The 17995-nt window shown below is 38.2% G+C and overlaps 1 protein-coding gene and 1 long non-coding RNA gene across 6 annotated transcripts in view; one reads left to right on the top strand and one right to left on the bottom strand.

Annotated features, from left to right (window-relative positions):
- The window catches only part of LOC140169996 (uncharacterized), a 216157-nt gene that overhangs the window by 123168 nt on the left and 74994 nt on the right, over positions 1-17995 (bottom strand). The gene's annotated exons all lie outside the window — the stretch shown is intronic.
- LOC140169987 (uncharacterized) overlaps positions 1-17995 on the top strand; it is a 138978-nt gene that overhangs the window by 69226 nt on the left and 51757 nt on the right. For 4 of the 5 annotated variants that reach the window (XM_072193301.1, XM_072193298.1, XM_072193300.1 and 1 more), the window contains one exon: positions 1877-1971. In XM_072193301.1, coding sequence (XP_072049402.1) covers positions 1877-1971 — 95 coding nt within the window. Of the gene's footprint in view, positions 1-1876; positions 1972-3659; positions 3684-17995 lie in introns of those variants that run through there. The other variant, XM_072193302.1, reaches the window with a different exon arrangement.

Raw genomic sequence — 17995 nt, 5'->3', positions numbered from 1 at the left:
TGAATTGGGGAAGCGGGGACAGAAATATACCAAGCGACAGGCAAAGTGTGCACTTTTTCCAGGATTTGTAGCTCAGTAGTTAGAACATCCATCTCACTTTTAAAAGATCTGGTATTTGTCCAGACAGGTGGGGCCAGAGTTTTTTATGCCTCCACCGGAGGCATTATGTTTCCTAGAGCTGGTAAGGTGTATAAGTTGTGTTCACATTTTGAGTTACACCACCCGGCGTAAACTTATGTTAACATTGATAAGAATACCACAAATATTTTCCTTACTCCTACCGCGTGTCTACTCCGACCAGCTCCACCAAGCATTAACTTCTGGTCGGCGTAAACATCAGCTACCACTTCCGGTGTTTCCGTGTCCTGTTTCAGGCTGTTTCAACCACGCGATATGTAATTTCTTAGTTCCGGCCAACAAAAGGTTAAACTTACACCGGATGCCAAGCGTATCAGGGTCACATTGCAACTTACGCCTGGCGGAGGTTACAGCCAGCTCGCTACTCCTGACTTATGTCAGAAGTAAATCGTTGGACGTACGCACGGCGGAACTTACACTGACCATCGTTCACACTGCCACTACTCCTGGCAGCACCTACCGCTACTTCTAGCAACTTGCGCCGACCATGTTCCACCGGGCGTATCTTACAATGTGAACACAACTATAGTGAAGTAATAAATCATACAGGCTGATAACGTCTGTATATTACTAGCTATCGCCCAACTCCCATCTCGCCACATTACGACTCCCTTTGACATTCAACTCCATAATTTCACACAAACTGATATCATCCATGTTATTAGCAAAATAACAGCTCATGGGCAAATCATTAATGTTATTATGGATACAAACACTCTGTATATACAGTATCACATACTAGCCATGCATACCAGCATATCACACATAATAACCAGGTAATTGAATGGAGAATGTGGGCCAGGAACTGTAGCTATAATGTCAAGCACTCACTATGACAGTGGTAATTTTTACACAAGTCATTTTTTTGTGCTGCAACAGTTTCAAACATTGTTTTCTTGTTTATAAATTATGGTGAGTATGAGGATGTATGTGGCAGATTCAGTAAAGCATTTTAGGGGTTTCATAGGAAACTGAATTAGAGAATGGGTGCTCCTTTTTCAAAATTGTATTAAAAAATGTAAAAAAAGTGCTAATTTTTCATTTTTTAAATAGCAACATTTGAAAGAAAATTTTCAAAGTTAGCTTCATTTTATTGACAGAAATTGTCAGCAGAGTATATTGTTGGGTTTTCCCCCTCCTTTTATATTTTGTATATTGTCTGGGTCAGTTGCAGAATCCTAGCTGCACACTTATTGGTATCCGTACCCAATCGAAAATCAAGAACCCCTCTAGGCCATAATTATGGGACATGGCCAAATGTGTGAACTTGACATTCAGCATGGTGATTAAAGGCGCATGAAGTTTATTGGTGTTTTTTTCTGAGTTTACATTCTTTCATGTGTTGGCCCGGCATTGTCATTTTTTTTGGGGGGGGGGGGTTACCCTAAATGAATTGGTTTGATAGCACAATCCCCAAAAGAAAACAACGCCCATTCATACAGTTACAGTTTAGATCAACTAGGGCCCCTAGTCTAGGGATGTGTAACAAGGATAGCCCCCAAATAGGCTGATTTTGCATGTTTTATGCATAGACCCTGGGGGGGTGTGTGCACCTTCTACACTCCCTGGATACACCCCTGTTCAACTTGCTAAAATAAACTTGTATGCATAAAAATGTATAACATGATATTTTAATGTCATGCGAACCTGTGATACCTGTCAATGTTCCTTTAAGTAGATCAAGTGAATGGTATTCAAACATTAATGTTGTCTGCTATGTTTGTGCTTTTATTTTTAGGTCCCTCTGACTAGCATACAAAACAATGCCAATGGCGGAGGCGAGGCCACCAACCTTAAAAGACAAGCTAGTTTACGCATCAAGAAAATGTCATCGTAAGTTCCATCTGTTTTCTAACCTCATTTACATGATATATAACACAAAATTATCATTAAGGGGGTACTACACCCCTGGCCAATTTTGGGCCTGTTTTTGCATTTTTCTCAAAAATAATAGCGCATTGGTGACAAGTAAGATATGTATATTGTAGGGGCAAGGACTACAACTACTACACTGAAAATTCAGCAACTCAAGGCAAGTAGTTATTGATTTTATTGATCAAATATTGGTTTTCCCTCATTTTTGACTCCAAAACTGTTGTCTGTGCTGAAATAAAATTTCCAGTGCAGTAGTTGTAGTTCTTGCCCTATAATATACATATCTTACTTGTCACCAATGTGCTATAATTTTTGAGAAAAATGCAAAAATAGGCACAAAAAATTGGGCAAGGTGTAAAACCCCTTAAGTACAAGCTTTTGAAAATATTATATTAGCTTCGGCTATTCCAGTTGGATTCCATATAAATAAATAAAATAAATGTTAGTATTTATACAGCGCCTTTCACATGTGAACATGTACCAAAGCGCTTTACATTTATTCCGCCGTCGTTAGAATATGTCAGCTGCCATACAATGCCCAAGGCATGCTCATACCTTTTTGGGCGGCGCCAATGGACAGTATTCATAACAGCTCCCCATTTCACACCTGGGTAGAGAGGAGTAATCAAGATAAAGTGCCTTACTCAAGGGCACAACACGATGGCGTCACCGGGGCTCGAACCCGCAACCTTCCGATTATGAGTCGTAGCTCGTTCCGCTCGGCCACCGTGCTCTCATATTCACCCCTTATAACTTTAATCTTCCATACAGGGAGTGTGAATTCCAAATGGGGTTACCGATGACTCCAACTACACTCCCTGTGTAGGAGATTAAGGTCATGTCTATAATAGGGTGTATGGATTTCAACTGGAATAGCCCAATTTTGGCTGTGTCTCCAGCATACTGATTTTGTGAACAGGATAATGGATCTGCTTGGGGAACAGGGATTGGAACCACACACTCCCATAACAAGCTTGGCCTCAATCATGATTGGAACCAGCAACAGCCTGACCATATCAGAGGAATCAAACCGAAGATCTATGAAGTCCTAAAAACAGAACTACCATTTTCACCCTGATGTGGCAGTGATGGCAATGCATTGAGGCAACTATTTAACGTGCACATCTATGCGCCGTCTTTAAGCATGTGTACGTCAGCGCTTTGAGTGAATGCTAGCGGTTTGTAGTTGCACATGCGAACTGATGTCACTGCCACATCAAATTGGAAAATGGTATAGTTTCATTAGTGTTGTCAATATTTGGTCTCTCTTTTCAGTTATATGACCATTTGGAGTATAAAGGTAGATTAGTTATTAACCCATGAGAACTACCTGCCGATTGGCCAAAAAGAAGTTTTCATTATCAATTAGACCAATCAGCAACATTGTTAGAATGATTTCACCACACAAAAAATTGGGATGAATTATTTCCAAAGCCATTCTGATTGGTGATTAAAGTGAAGATATCATGCAATTGACCAATCAGAGGCAATGTTAGATCGGCAGGTAGTGCCTAGGGGGTTAATTCATGTAGGCCACTCATTTGTCAAGTGTTCAAATATGTCCAAATCAGATGTTTTTCCACACATTTGTAGCCATTAGTCAACTAAATTCTATTCTATCTGTTTTGTAGTGAAGAGGACGACATTATCGCATTACCATTAGTTACCAGGTGAAGTGCTTTTAGAAATAATTTACATCTAACCCTAATTCTGTCATGAAACTTCTAGATCCAAGCTAATCCTGTCATAACCTAACTTGTATACTCTTAGTCATGTGGGAAAATGAACAAACCTATCATCCAGAAACTACTTGGTTTAGAATCACGGACAATGTAACTATAAAGTTTGTTCAGTTTTAAATTTTGACCTGATGGGATAATTCTTGTAAGCCACATCCACAGAATTATAGGAGGAGAACCGGGACTCCCTATACCATCACGTACAATCACGTCAACAGCTGTGGAGAGAAAATTGGGGGTATTCGGGGTTTTACACAGTGACGAACGAAAACAATTAGCTGCGTCTCTTGCGTCTAGCAATCAACATGTTTCACTTTGAAGCGTGTCAAATTACGCTTAGTATGCGATGTCACGCTTGCATGACAACAAATGACTCGAGCATTCCGAGGGAAACCGAATACCCCCAATTTTTGCTCCGTGCCTGTATCAAGATGGTGGTTGAGGTTGAGTCCCGGTTCTCCTTCTATAATTCTGTGGCCACATCGGATACAAATGTTAAGTCACCGACAAATCATATGGGTCATTTCTTCTTGAATTTCAAATAGGGTTTCCTTATGGGGGACACCATTTGAAACCTACACTCCCCTGTTTGGGAGATTAAGGTCATGTCTTCCATAGGGGGTGTATGGATTTCAACTGGAATTGTCCTATGTGCTTGTTCTAAAGAGATTAGACTTGCAGAGTCCACATTCGGAGTTGACCTTTATGGTAAATCCCATAAGCCTTTGCGGGTAGACCTGAGATGTTGTCATTTGACATCACCCCGATGCGCACATCGTTTAGTGAAGTGCGCAGTAACGGTGTGCGCATCGGCATGAGGACATCACAGGTCTACCCGCAAAGGCTTATTTACTGAAAAGGTCAATTGCTTGACCAGTGCACAAAGCTATGGTTAATCCACCATATTGGATCGTTATGATGGAGACCAAAATAGAACCTTGGTTATTTAGCGGCAAAAGCCCAATATCAAACAAAGTTTGCCAGTCGCTTGGCAAAATAATCTGGACGTGTACTATTTTGCCCTGAGTGCAGAGTCTGTACTTAAGTTGTACACATAGTAACTTTGGTGATTTGAACCTGGGAAAGTGGATTTCTGGATGATTATTATATAATTATAAATTTGTTTTGCTATTTTCTCTTTACTTTGTTCATGTATACTGGATTTTCTTTTTGCCATGAATGTTTGGGTCATCATATTTCAATCTCATCCTCTACATTTTAACCTAGGCCTTTGTTCACAACATCCCTTGAATGTCTTACAAGTGTGATGGACCTTTCATAACTGTTGTTGGATATTAGGACTAAAGAATGGATTCACACCACTTTTGAGGAGCTCCAGCCTCATCCTAATTCTATAAAACAGGGGGTCTTAACTACATACAAATGGCCCAAACATCTATAATTTACCTGCTTGAGGGCCAAATACACCCAGTGGTGGTGCCAGGGGGGAATGGAGGGTAAATGCCCCCCCCCCCCAGTCAGAACTCTGGGCCACCCAGTAAAAACCCAAAATTACTAAAATTTGAGCAAAATTAGTTCTTTTACCCCCTGAAATTCACTTTGCCCGCCCCCCCCAAAAAAAAAACATTCCAGGCTCTGTCACTGAATACACCTGCATTTCTTATGTCTTACTTCATATTTTAGAGCAATTGAATTAATTTACTGGTGATGGTATTTGGCCTGTGCTATAAGGCCTTAACATATCCTTGACTCTGAACTGAACTCCTTTCTTTGCTGTAATCTTTTCTTAATCCCCCCCCCCAAATTGAGAGCTTACCTCTCTTCAGTTCAGTTCAGTTCAGTTCATTTCACTTTTATTTTATCCAATCATCATAAAAATACAAACAGCATACTAATGTGCAATACAGAATTAATCGGGAGCGGTACAATTTAACCACATGCATTTCCATTGATAATGATGAGAATGATGCAATGATGCCCCAATGGGACCATCTTTTAAGCTTGGATATCATGATGACATTGACACCGCAGTGTCATTTTATGAAACTGTTGAAATCACCACTCTACCAAGTCCTAGAACTTACGGATTTACATCCAGGCATATCTAGTGTGTCCTAAGTCTTTGTAAATCCTGGCTAAATTTTACACTTGTTCCAACCCTGATCTTCCCCTTCACCTTGCTTCAACATTAAACAATCCTTGATGCTTAATTTAATCCTCACTACTCGTAACCTTACTGTAACGTTAACCTTTGACCTGCCTTGACCTGGGGTTGGGTTGTGCCATCTCAATATTTGGGTTTAAATTTGGAGATTGATCCAGGACATACCAAGAAACCTTTGAAGTGAGGAGGAACTAAAACATGCCCCAAACTTGCTTGATTTTACAGGGCCTGGGGTGAAATGATAAACCTCCTTGGCATGCCACTGTTTGTTTAGCAACTGTATTTACTAGCACATCGTTTAGCAATATTGATAACTTGATCTTTGGAAGTGGCCTTCTATACTTTACCATCTTCCATGTTATTCTTTACCTAAAACAGTTAGCATGTTGTAGAAGTTTGAAAGTCAGTGTTAAAACTTCTTAAAATGGTTATACCATAAAACTTGTAGTGTAACCAGTTGCCTGCCACAAGTGACTTTTAATTATCTTTTTATTAAAGTGACATTTTGGTTTACATTTCAAATGTTTCTTACGCCTCACATTAAAAATTATGTAAGTAAATGTAAGCATTTATAGCAAAGTGCTTTACATTTATTCTGTTGCAACTAGAATATATGCCATCATTTGGCAGCCAAAAATGACAGCACCAGTAACCCCCATAACAGCTCCCCATTTTGCATGCATCTGGGTATAGTGGGACAAGTGATAAGAAAAGTCATGCCCAAGGGCACAACATTTTGGCCCTGATAGGGGTCGAACCCACAACCTTCGGATCATGAGTCTAATGACCTAATCGTTGGGCCACAGTGTTCTGTTATGATGTGCTTGGTCAAATAAGTACACCGCAGTCAATATTAACTCTTTCCATCTCTGCTCTTTCACAATAACTTAAATTCAGGAAGCTATAAATTTAGGAGCTCTTAGCACTTCCATAATATCATGTCGTACCATTGACCACATCTTAATCTGCCAGATTTAGCTATGATTATTACATTCTTAACTAATTGGGCCAAACCTCAGTTTGAATGTTAGTGGCAGGACATGATGTGTTTTTGATGTCCTGCCAGGTATAAATGTTACAATCAAGATGTGTGACCTGGGGGGGTGAAATAGTGATGTCAAAGCATTTGCAGGGAGTATATTGAAAGTTTTCATATGAAAAAAGAGAATGGATGACATTTTTGCAAGATCGTTTAAACTGGTCCTTTAACCCTAATTCCCCAGATTGGTTTGGTTGGATGTGCCATTTGAGTTACTAGGCCCCACCCTGCTGTCAGGGGGGGACATCCAGGCTGTTGGGTTTTGTTGCACTGCAGAGGATTACAGCTACAAACCTTTGTATACATCCCAAGTACTGACAGAAATACGGAAGAAAATGCTTTTATTTTGATTATATAGATTATGAAATAAAGAGCTACATGTAGGACACAAATTAAGCTGTATTAATGTGGAAATTAATTAATAATAAGGCCAACACCTGGGACAGAAATGGTTTAGGGGGAAAAAGAAGAAAGAAAAAAAAAAGAGAAAGATGAAGAGGCTGTTTTGACCAGAATCAAAGAATAAACTCCATATTTTCTGCACAATCCAGTATGTGCTATTTGCTGATGTGTTACATAATTTCTCCATGTACGTCTGGACTATAGTCTATAATGTGTGCCGATTAGTTAACATGGTTTATCTTTCTGGGTAGATTGATTTTGCTGTTAAATGAAGAACATTAATAGAATAAGCTTTTCAGTGCTATATAAAACTTGTGGGCTTTACCACATATTAAACCAGACTATACATTGTGCCTATTTATGGAAACAATTGATACTAAAAATAATTTGGTATATTCTGCTATGTAGGACAGGAGCTGACAATCAGTCACTCGCTAGGAAATCTCGCTCGCAATGTCTGCCTGCATTTCCTGTCTTTCCTTTTCCATGTCGGACGGTGGATATGTTTTGTTCTACAGGGTTATTGTCACGGTGACTTGCAGTGAATAAGTTTCTGTTTGCGTCATATCATTCATGCAGTTCACGTAAACCCTGATGTTTTTCACAGCTTGGGGGAGGAGTGTTAATAGATTTAATGGAGTAATTGCTATATTTATTGTGGATGTTATGTTCGTTATTATAATAGACTTAGTGACACCTACAAAAAATTCTTTTAAAAGGGATGTGCAATTGTGCATGGACAGGCACCCTGCACAAAAAGTGTGTCTCCAGCACTGAATTACGTATGTAAGCCTGTTCTTTGAGGGTATGCTTGAGTTTTGAAGATGCTGCACACCCAATGATATGTGTAATGATGTCACTGCCTGGACAAGGTGAAAACTAGTTCGGTTAGCAGTCTTTGGTTGTATATGTTATTGTGTTAGGCTAATGAAAGTCAATGTTATGTTTAGCGTAACATTTTTTTCAAACCACAATGAGGCAACTTTTTCATTATTCATTATTCATTATTTTGCAACGTTTCATTAATTACAAAATAGCAGCCACTTCATCAACACTTGTCGCACTATATACCCTCCAATATTCTATTAAAACAACTCTAATCAACAGTATGCCTTTTTTTGAAGGCATATGAAGCAACAAATTTGTATTAAAAATATTTTTCACCATCCAGGTATTTATACCAGCTTTCTTACCACTTAAAAGGCCATAAATATTATTGTTAAATGACTGTCCACATTATTGGTCCCAAACCAGCCCTCCTTGGGGTAATGGCCAATTATAGTTCAATTTGATAACAGAATCTTGTTTTTAGTTCTTTTCGCCAGCCCATTCGGGCTGGTACCTGTTTCAGGTTTGGGGTCAGTTTACTCAAGAGATTATATTTTAGTGGTATTGGAATGATTTTTTTTACTTTTTGTGGTTAAATTTTTTTAAATATTTTAATTGATTTGTTAGGAAAAGTAAGTATGTTTTGCCGTTTCAACGAACGAAAACGAGTGAGTATTACCAAAGTTATGTTTGAACTAATTAATTATGACTTTAAAAGTTTAAAGGCCTAAATGTAACAATAATAGTTAATATATATAGCATCATATGGTCAGCAGAAGAATCTGACATCACCTATGATGTCATATCAGTGTCCTTGACCGGGGTCCTTACTCCTTGACCACTGAACAGCGTGATATCATGTTGATAACAGATCTATAGAATCAAAATCTTCATCATATCCCGGATCATATCACAGATTCTCAACAATCTGTGATCATATGGACCATATTGATGTGAAAGTAGTTATCTATCATATCCTGTGTCGTTTTATGGATAAAAATGACTCAAAATGTTATTGATGAAATGGTTGCTATCATAAACATCAGTTTTGTCTTTTCAACGGGAAAATCCGATGCAAAATAAAGTTTTTAGGGCCTAGCTATAATATGGGCATAATTTATGCATATAGTATTGAACAATGTACCCCATTTGACATGCACTTATAGATAAATAAATTGTCTTACTTTATTAATTTAATAACTTCTTTATTATAAATAAAATGACACATAACTATTTGATTCATAAAATTACATTCAACAAAATGATTGAAGAGAAAACACACAAGGCACTAGGCAGACTGTTATAGAATGGAGTATGTAAGATGCCATGTCCATAGCTTCGCAGGAGTTTCCGACTAGCAATCAACATGATCAGCACATTCAGAAAAACACAGTTTAAGAGTGAAGATTGTAGTGAGTAACCAGTCCTTTATAAATGTGCTGGCCACTATCTATTATAATATAGTAGGCTTAAACTATACATTGCGAATTAATTAAGTTATTTTAAAATAAAATGTACATGTAAGTTAACTCAAACCGGCAGTGTATATATCGAAAGCAGTGAAATCGGACATTCCTAAGCGAAGATATTGAGTTCGTAAGTTCTGGTATTACAAAATTGGAAATTGAGATATCGTGGGTAAAAAGCTGAAAAGACAAAAAAACCAACGACAACAACAACAACAACAACAACAAAACAAACAGACCAGAACAATTTGGAGTACATGTAATGAATTAAAAGAGTTGACATGAGATTAGGAATTAATGTTTTCTGCTGTTTCAGTGTGCATGTTCTCATCGTTGATGGTTTGGTGGACTGTCATGTAGATGTAAGCGTGATCCTAAAAATGCCTTTCACATTGACCAAAACTAATTACAAGACCTCTTCTACATTGAGGCTGGCTTTCCCTTTTAAAGGGAATTTTTATTTATGTTGGAATAGGTTGATTTATCATTGGCATTTGTGCTTGTGTCCCCACTGGAAACTAATTGTGTACAAAATACAAAATAATGAACTGTTTTGGGATTTTGGCATCACAAACGCCGCCAGAAAATCCAAACGCAGGGGGTGGCGCTAAACATAACATTGACCTTCATTAGCCTTAGCAATTATTATGCAGAATGTGGTCTTTCACTGACTTCTGTCACATAGTGTGATATGTGATTCTTGTGAAGGAAATTTGGGGAATCATAATTCTTGTGAAGCCTCAACTGCTCAAATATATATGAGAATCATCTTTGATTCACACAAATTTTGTTACAATCATCTTGAGTGTCCCGTGCGGCCATGCCCCACCTCTCCCTCGGCCCTGCCCCACCTCTACCCCTGCCCTGCCCCACATCCCTCGGCCCTGCCAAAGTATGAAGCATTCTTTCTCTGTGGTTATTGACACACCGATTCATGACTGTGAGCTAGTCCATTACTGGTTATTGTATGGGCGGAGCCATAGGCGGAGAGCCATACTTTAATTTTGTTTTGCAATATTTGTTCGCACGTTTAAGGGTTTATCTAGCCACTGTATAGATTGAAAGTTGCAGGGTATATAGTATGTAATCGAATGAAGAAGTAGATAGATTTTCTATAATAATATGTGTTCAGGAGAGGAGATATTTAACAAAAACAAAAACACCCAAGTCCGTCAAATGCACGAATAAGAATACGTGTATAGTATAGGCCTATCCACCATTGGGGAATTGCCGCAGCTGATTAGAGTCGTTCATTTAAATGCGGTACATGATTAGAGTCGTTCATTTCGATGCGGTAAATAGCGGGCAATGGGTGTATTTTTTGTTTGCTTTTGTGTTGCTTTTTGGAAACGCTCGTATAAGTCGTTAATTTGTTTGCACAGACCTAGTCTCCTACACAGCCAATTTGTGTCGGGCGATCCGAACAAACATCGTGATAGCCACATACAGTCTGGCCCGAGGCACAGACTATCAAGTGTTTATTTACCAGTGACCTTCAATAAAATCGACACTGTAGTACAAACATGCTATATACAGGGTGTCCACGAAAGAACTGTTTCGTCAGAAACTTAATTGTTTGGGTATTTTAACGCCACAACTAAACAAAACTAAATACTTTTTGAATTTTGACAAAAAGACGAAATATTAAGATTAGAAATTTAATAACGTGGCATAATCACTGCATCATAATTTTTACTTCATTTACTGTATAAAACACATCTTTTGACTCATTATGACCCCAGATTTTTTTTTCTTTTTTGAGAAACAAAAATCCTTCCAAACTTTACATAGAGCCAAAAATGTACAAGATTAAATTTTTTTTATTTTGGCATAACAATTCAGGGAATTTTGTTTTTGTTTATTAACGTTTGTTTTAATACGCAATCACTCGGGCACACCCTTTCCAACGAAAAATGAAACTCTCAACATTTAATTTTGAGCATGGAGAAAGGAAATCATAATTTCCCTCCCGTTTCTCCCCATTTTCCCCTTCTGTTTTTCTTCTCTTTTTTTTAATTTTGCTTTTCACCTTTCCACATTTTCTCTTCTCAGACAACCCTTGTTTACCAAAAGTAATAAATTTTATTTAATTTATGACGACACAGCATTCTGTCATCCCTGTCTAGCCCCGCTCCAAAGGTCTGACCTGGTTGTTAAACCGGCGCAGGCCAGATGTCAGAACTGCAAATCAAATGCAGCAAGGTAGAGGTTGTAATATCGTGCACATAGCTACCTATAACTTGCTGTGTATCGTGAACAGAGCACGTGTATTTTGCTCACTGGCAATTGATACAAACAGAAGGTATCAATAAATGGGACAGTATGAATGGGTCGTTTTCGAAGTTTATGTTGTGATGAAGTTTGGCAGTCAACATGTGCGATGATGCCGAGTATAGGGTCTACAGGGGTTTTAACAACATGGTGTATCGCCTAAACTTGGTCAGTTGTATTTGTAGAGCTGAATAGATTTCGGGGTCATCCAAGGTCACCCAGGGTTCATCTGAGGTCAAATGACTAAAAAACTGTCATAATGGCACGAAACTTGGTGGGTATAGTCGACACTAGAGTAAAATTTTTGGAAGGTCATTTCGGGGTCATCCGAGGTCACCCAGGGGCATTTGAGGTCAAATTACTAAAAACTGTTATATGGGCTCGAAACTTGGTGGGTATAGTCAACATTTAGATTCAAATTATTGGAAGGTCATTTCGGTGTCATCCGAGGTCACCCAGGGGTCATCTGATGTCAAATTACTAAAAACTGACATAACAGCATGAAATTTGGTGAGTACAGTCAACATTAAGAGTCAAATGTTTGGAAGGTCATCCAAGGGGGTAATCCAAGGTCACTTAGGGGTCATCTGAGGTCAAATGACTAACATCTGTCGTATGGGCATGAAACTTGGTGGGTACAGTCAATATTGCTAGGAAACTGTCTATACATACAAACTGAACTTCCACCACACGGCTCGGGTTGTTTTGGTAAAGCAATACCGACACCTGTTGTGAACTCGACACCACGAGGGGATATCCCATATCCCAACCCGTGCTCTGGGCATCTTGTAAAACATAAACATTACACAGCCGTGCGGCCTATTACTTTTCCATATTATTTCCTTCTTTAATCACCCCACACTCCCCATCCACCATCCAGGCTTCGCCCATACAGGGTTCTGAAAAGAAACTCCCATCTAAACACAACCACTACCATACCATCACCCAACAACCTTACACACCAACCGCGTATGCCGAAAACCGCGCAACCCGAGAACCGCTCTAGTTATGTATACAGCTGACTAGGCTATCAGAGATCACATCACTAACCATAAATGACTGACCCATTATTGATGACCAGTCTATCACTGACAGTTTGGATGAATGACCCATTAGGAGTGACTACTGATGACCATTACATCACTGATCATACACATGGATGATGGGTCCATTGCTACTGACCAATCCATTAGTGACCATCTATTTAGTTCAGTTTGTTCCATTAAAGCCTTCTGTCAACAAATAAGCAGTTCAGACACAAAAAACTAATATCCATATTTTTTTCACAATTTGAGACTAATATCCATATTTTTTTTGGGCAAATATATAGGCCTAAATATTTTTTTTTTAATTATGAAAAAATAAAACAAATATGTATGTGCTAGTTTTGATTACTATTTGTATCATATTGTCAAAAATTTGTCTTGGAAAATGTATTTATTTATAACATTCAGCCGAAGCCAGGCAAAGCCCAATAGTGCTCAGAGGCAACTAAATTAAAGGGATGCCAACCGAATAGCACGGGACAGGGATATGCATAACATGCTCAATCTGAGGCTATATGGCAGGCGAGCCCGTGCATTTTTTTTTTTGGGGTGCTGATTTGAAAAAGTGGACCTTTTTTCCAAGGGGGGCGATTTTGTAAAAGTGGACTTTTCCTGAAAAATTTGGACCTTTTTTGGCCAAAAAAGCGTAAAAAACCTGCGACCGGGCCTGGGCAGACGTGTTGATACTACGCTTTATTCTGTACAGTACTCGTATTGTTATAGAGGGCCATACTACGGGCTGTATGCATTGTAGCCTAGGTTCGGAACAGTAACCTCAGATGGTGCACTGTCTAGGGATGTGGGAAGAGGTTCAATTTTAGACCCAAGATGATAATCATGGCATTTACCACGTATTGTAACTGAACTCTACAAATATTACCAGTATGCAATGATAATGTGTAATTTCACAATCGACATAGATGGAATTCTGGATAAGTCATAGAATTATGAACATAGGTAAAAGTCACTGGAAAAGTCATTGAATTTTAAAATCAAATTCTGTAGGAACCCTGATGGAATATGGTAAAAATGATTGACTTTTAAGGTTTGAATTGATCTTTCATATGTTCGTACAAGACTGACTGGTTGGTTCTTGCCTGTACCATTAAATCATTGTATTATTTTTGAATCGTTTGTGAATGTAAATGGACTTGGTATGTCAGAAATCTCTACTATCACATTGTTAACTTGTCTAAGCTTATTCATGTAAGATTTTTGCACAGCCTGTCCCCCTTAGACATGGCAACGAGTCTCACGACTGTCTAGACGAGAAAAGCCATCCCAGTGTCATCCTTATTATTCTGCTATAAGCAGCCACTCATCTCATCCTCCCATATCAAGTTCTCTTCTATGCTACCTTTACAATAGCAAGTACTGTAGCCTCTGTGATATACAGGATGAGATTGTACATGTTGGCTTGTCGTAAGAATCGTGGGGTTAAAGGTTTGCTGGATCTGATGGATTGAACTTTGACAATGGAGATGGTGATGGCATGAAACATTGGAGATGGATATAGATTATACACACCTAAGGTGACTTTTTTCTGCATTTTTCTTTCACATTTTACTCCATAATCATCAACTGTGAGTCATTTTGAATGAATATGCTTCATAATAAAATTCTATCAAGTGACATTGTGAAACTAAAATTGCCGACAATTTGCAATTGATATTATTGAAATTTTTTGTTCAATATTGGTTGTTTGAAACTGCATTCCACTCCAGCATAGAGGTGGATATGCTTGTCGTAATTGAGCATTAAGATAACGACAAGAAGTATTCAGCGCACCAATATGTCGCATTTACACAGCTCTGGATGGCTGTTGATGGCCACAAGCAATATGAGCTGGGATGATAGTGGCACGGGGATGATTCTTAAACACTTTATGTAGACAGTGACGTTGAGGGTTTGTTCAATTTAATCACATCATCATCTTATGAACGCTTATCGTATCAAAATAATCGGGTTGAAACTGGGATGAGCATTGACTCCTTCATCCATGCCATGTGATGCCAAGCATGGATAAATGTGTTATATCAGGGATGCATTCTTGGTTATATGCAAATCATGTGGATAAAATGCTCCAACTCGAGAAGAGTTATCGACATGTAACAGATTTCTCTCCCCACTCACTCTCTCTTTCTACCCATAATTGAATGTGTTTTTTTTTTAAAGGGGGTAAAGGCTCATGTCTGCAAAATGTCAATTTCCCAGGAATGTACGTCATGTACACAAAATTTCCCTCCATAATTGCAAAATTACCCACCATTTCTTTTTGTATTTCTTTATTTGACAAGCATTTCCACCCAAATGACAACATTTGCATGGAACATGGTTCCCAGGTTCTCTACTTTCTCCAGGCATGCAAAAGGCTTGGAGTATCAATCAATTGGGACAAGGATCCCAAGTTGCTGGTGAGGAATATGCCATCTGTCCTCTGGCTACAGTATCAATTCTGACCCTTGACTGTCCTATTATTTTGTCAGCTGCCTCCAATAGAAAATAAACAACAACAACAACAAAATCAAGCTTACTTACGCTACCCCCTGCAGATTTTTAGTTTTTAAATGGAAGTTAAATTAAAACTGGAAAAAATAATGCTTACTGCAAACCCACTTGCGTAAAACAGCAATTATCATATTTACTTTTAGATAATTTAGGATGCTATTTGTATAAGTTCATCAAAATTATTTCCATGTTCAAAATTTAGACATGCTAAAATGCTAGGCGCCATATTGTTGTTACATTTGCAATTCTAAATCCGTAAGAACAGGGATCTAGAATTGTGAATTGGGACAGCAAAATGACGCCTTTGAGTTTTGCATGCAATGTTATTAATGTATGCCACATCTGACACAGTTTACAAGTTCTCATAAGCTTATTCTGTATTGATGAATTCATTAACTTGATAATAACACAATTTACATGTGTGATGCAATCAAGCGAAATGAGTCATGTGTCGCTCAAATTGATCTTGAAGTATGCCACAAAGTAAGCGTTCGATTTTCTTTTGTAGTTCATTTTATTGTATAACATTAACATGAACATATCAACGGTCAGGAATCATAGATCTGTTTTTCAATGTGAGCTGCTTTCAGAGCTATGTTTGAAGCAAAAATCTGAATTTTGATAATTTTAGAGTGTTCTGGCATGGTAAATATAATAGCTGATTGTTCGTGTTCCAGATTTGCTTGGGAGAAGTTAGTTTCATTATTTCATCAGCAGACAAGCAATCAAATTAAACAAATTAATTGGCAAGCAAGCAAGCAAACAAACAAACATACAAAATGTATCAAGTTACAGTTGAAAGTATGTAACTGTCTTGGATTTAAAAATCAACTAGTGCAACAAATGTCTCTTGCTGGCAGCAGCACCAAAACTGAAATAAAGAAAAATAGGAAAAAAGGAATAAGTTATCATGGTTATAGCACAACAAATTTGGCTCGTTAGCAGTATATCAGCACAACAGGTGGTGGCATTAATTGATGAGCAATATGGTCATAGCAAATAATACATATCTCATAAGACTGATCTTAAATAATATCCAGGATTAATGCTAATAATATGCACTGTTATGAGTCAGGGGACAAAGGAGGCAAAATTTGCAAGTTGCTTACCAGCAGATCTGCAAATAAGGATAGTGTAACTTACAACCTAAACTTGAACTGATGATGCAATTCTAAATGCAGTGCAGTGGGTTGATGAAGCTTTGTTTATTTGTTTGTACCTTGTACTCAACATATGAGTAACTTAGCAGGCAAGCAAGCTTGTATTATCGATACCAGGCTTGAGAATTATGAATACCATTACCAAAATATATTTCTGTGTGCTAAACAAATAACAAAAAATGTTGGAACCTTTTATATCAATGTTGACATTTTTCCATTAAACTGTTCTAAATCATTTGGGCTAGTACAGCTCCTCAGTGAAATTGGGAAGGAAAATGAGCAAACAAAATGTTATTAAATAATTATATTCTATAAAAGCTCAAAGAACTATGCCTGACTGCTACTTAGAGCTATGAATACACTTCTGGAAACCTAAAAATTCACCCTGGTATTCAACTCGACACTTACTGCAAGAAAGTAGCAAGTGTTTTGCTAATATTTAAGCACCTACATCTAATAACCCCTTGTATTCAGCTGACAAAATGTGTCTTATGAAACAAGGTTTGGAGAGGGAAAAATATTCAAAGTTATCTGATGGTCTGGGGTTTTGATCTAAGAATGAGCAAAATCTTAACAAATACCTTTGTCCAAGATTTTTGTGGGATCTTTGGTATCTTGAAGAGAATACTTTTTGTAGATCATATGCATTTGGTGGCGCAAAACAGAGAAGGTGCATGAGCCCCCACCCCTACCCTCACCCAAATGAACTAGCAGTTAATCAGGGGGTCTGTGGAGGTCCAACTTTGGTCTCTTGTGCCCCCACCCCCTGACTCAGTGTGATTATGCCACTATAGATTTGATTGACTTTACAACAGATAGTTGAGAAATTCAAGCTGTTAAGTGGTTAATATTTAGTGACTCAAGCTGTAATAGTGCCCTGACTTTTCTAGGATTTGATTTCTTGGAGTTTCTGTTTTAAGAACACACTGTCATATTATCATTGTACTATTGATTCTAATAAAAGTTAGCTCAATTACGGCGCTTGAATATGGTACAGTACAAGTTTGAACTCCTGCAGCTGCAGTGTGTATTCTTTCTTGTGGAAAAATAGAGCTAGCTTGAAATTCTTCTGGGTAAAGAATGTATGTCACTTGTCCCGGTCTACCAGTATGAAACTCAAGGAACTGATCTTGGCTGCGACTAGGGTTTGCGCCTGCGTCACTGAATAATGAGTACCTTTGTCACATTTTTGGTTTATATACAGTTCAAAAATCATCTCACTAAGACAGTTTTCAACTTCTGTATCTTACAAAAAAGGCATGTGATTTCTGGATTTGTTGGGTAGGTTAGGGAAAAGGCAAACGAGCCTTTTTTGTTGTCTAACCTTAACCTTACACAGGAAGATGGATGTTTAGTGTCCTATAACAATTCTAGGGTACTTCTGTTATGGTAGCCAAG

The sequence above is a fragment of the Amphiura filiformis genome, chromosome 14 (genome assembly GCF_039555335.1).
Source record: "Amphiura filiformis chromosome 14, Afil_fr2py, whole genome shotgun sequence".
NCBI classification, from domain to species: Eukaryota; Metazoa; Echinodermata; class Ophiuroidea; order Amphilepidida; family Amphiuridae; genus Amphiura; species Amphiura filiformis.
The sequence above is the reverse complement of the archived record's forward strand: the minus strand, read 5'-3'. Positions and strand labels throughout refer to the sequence as shown.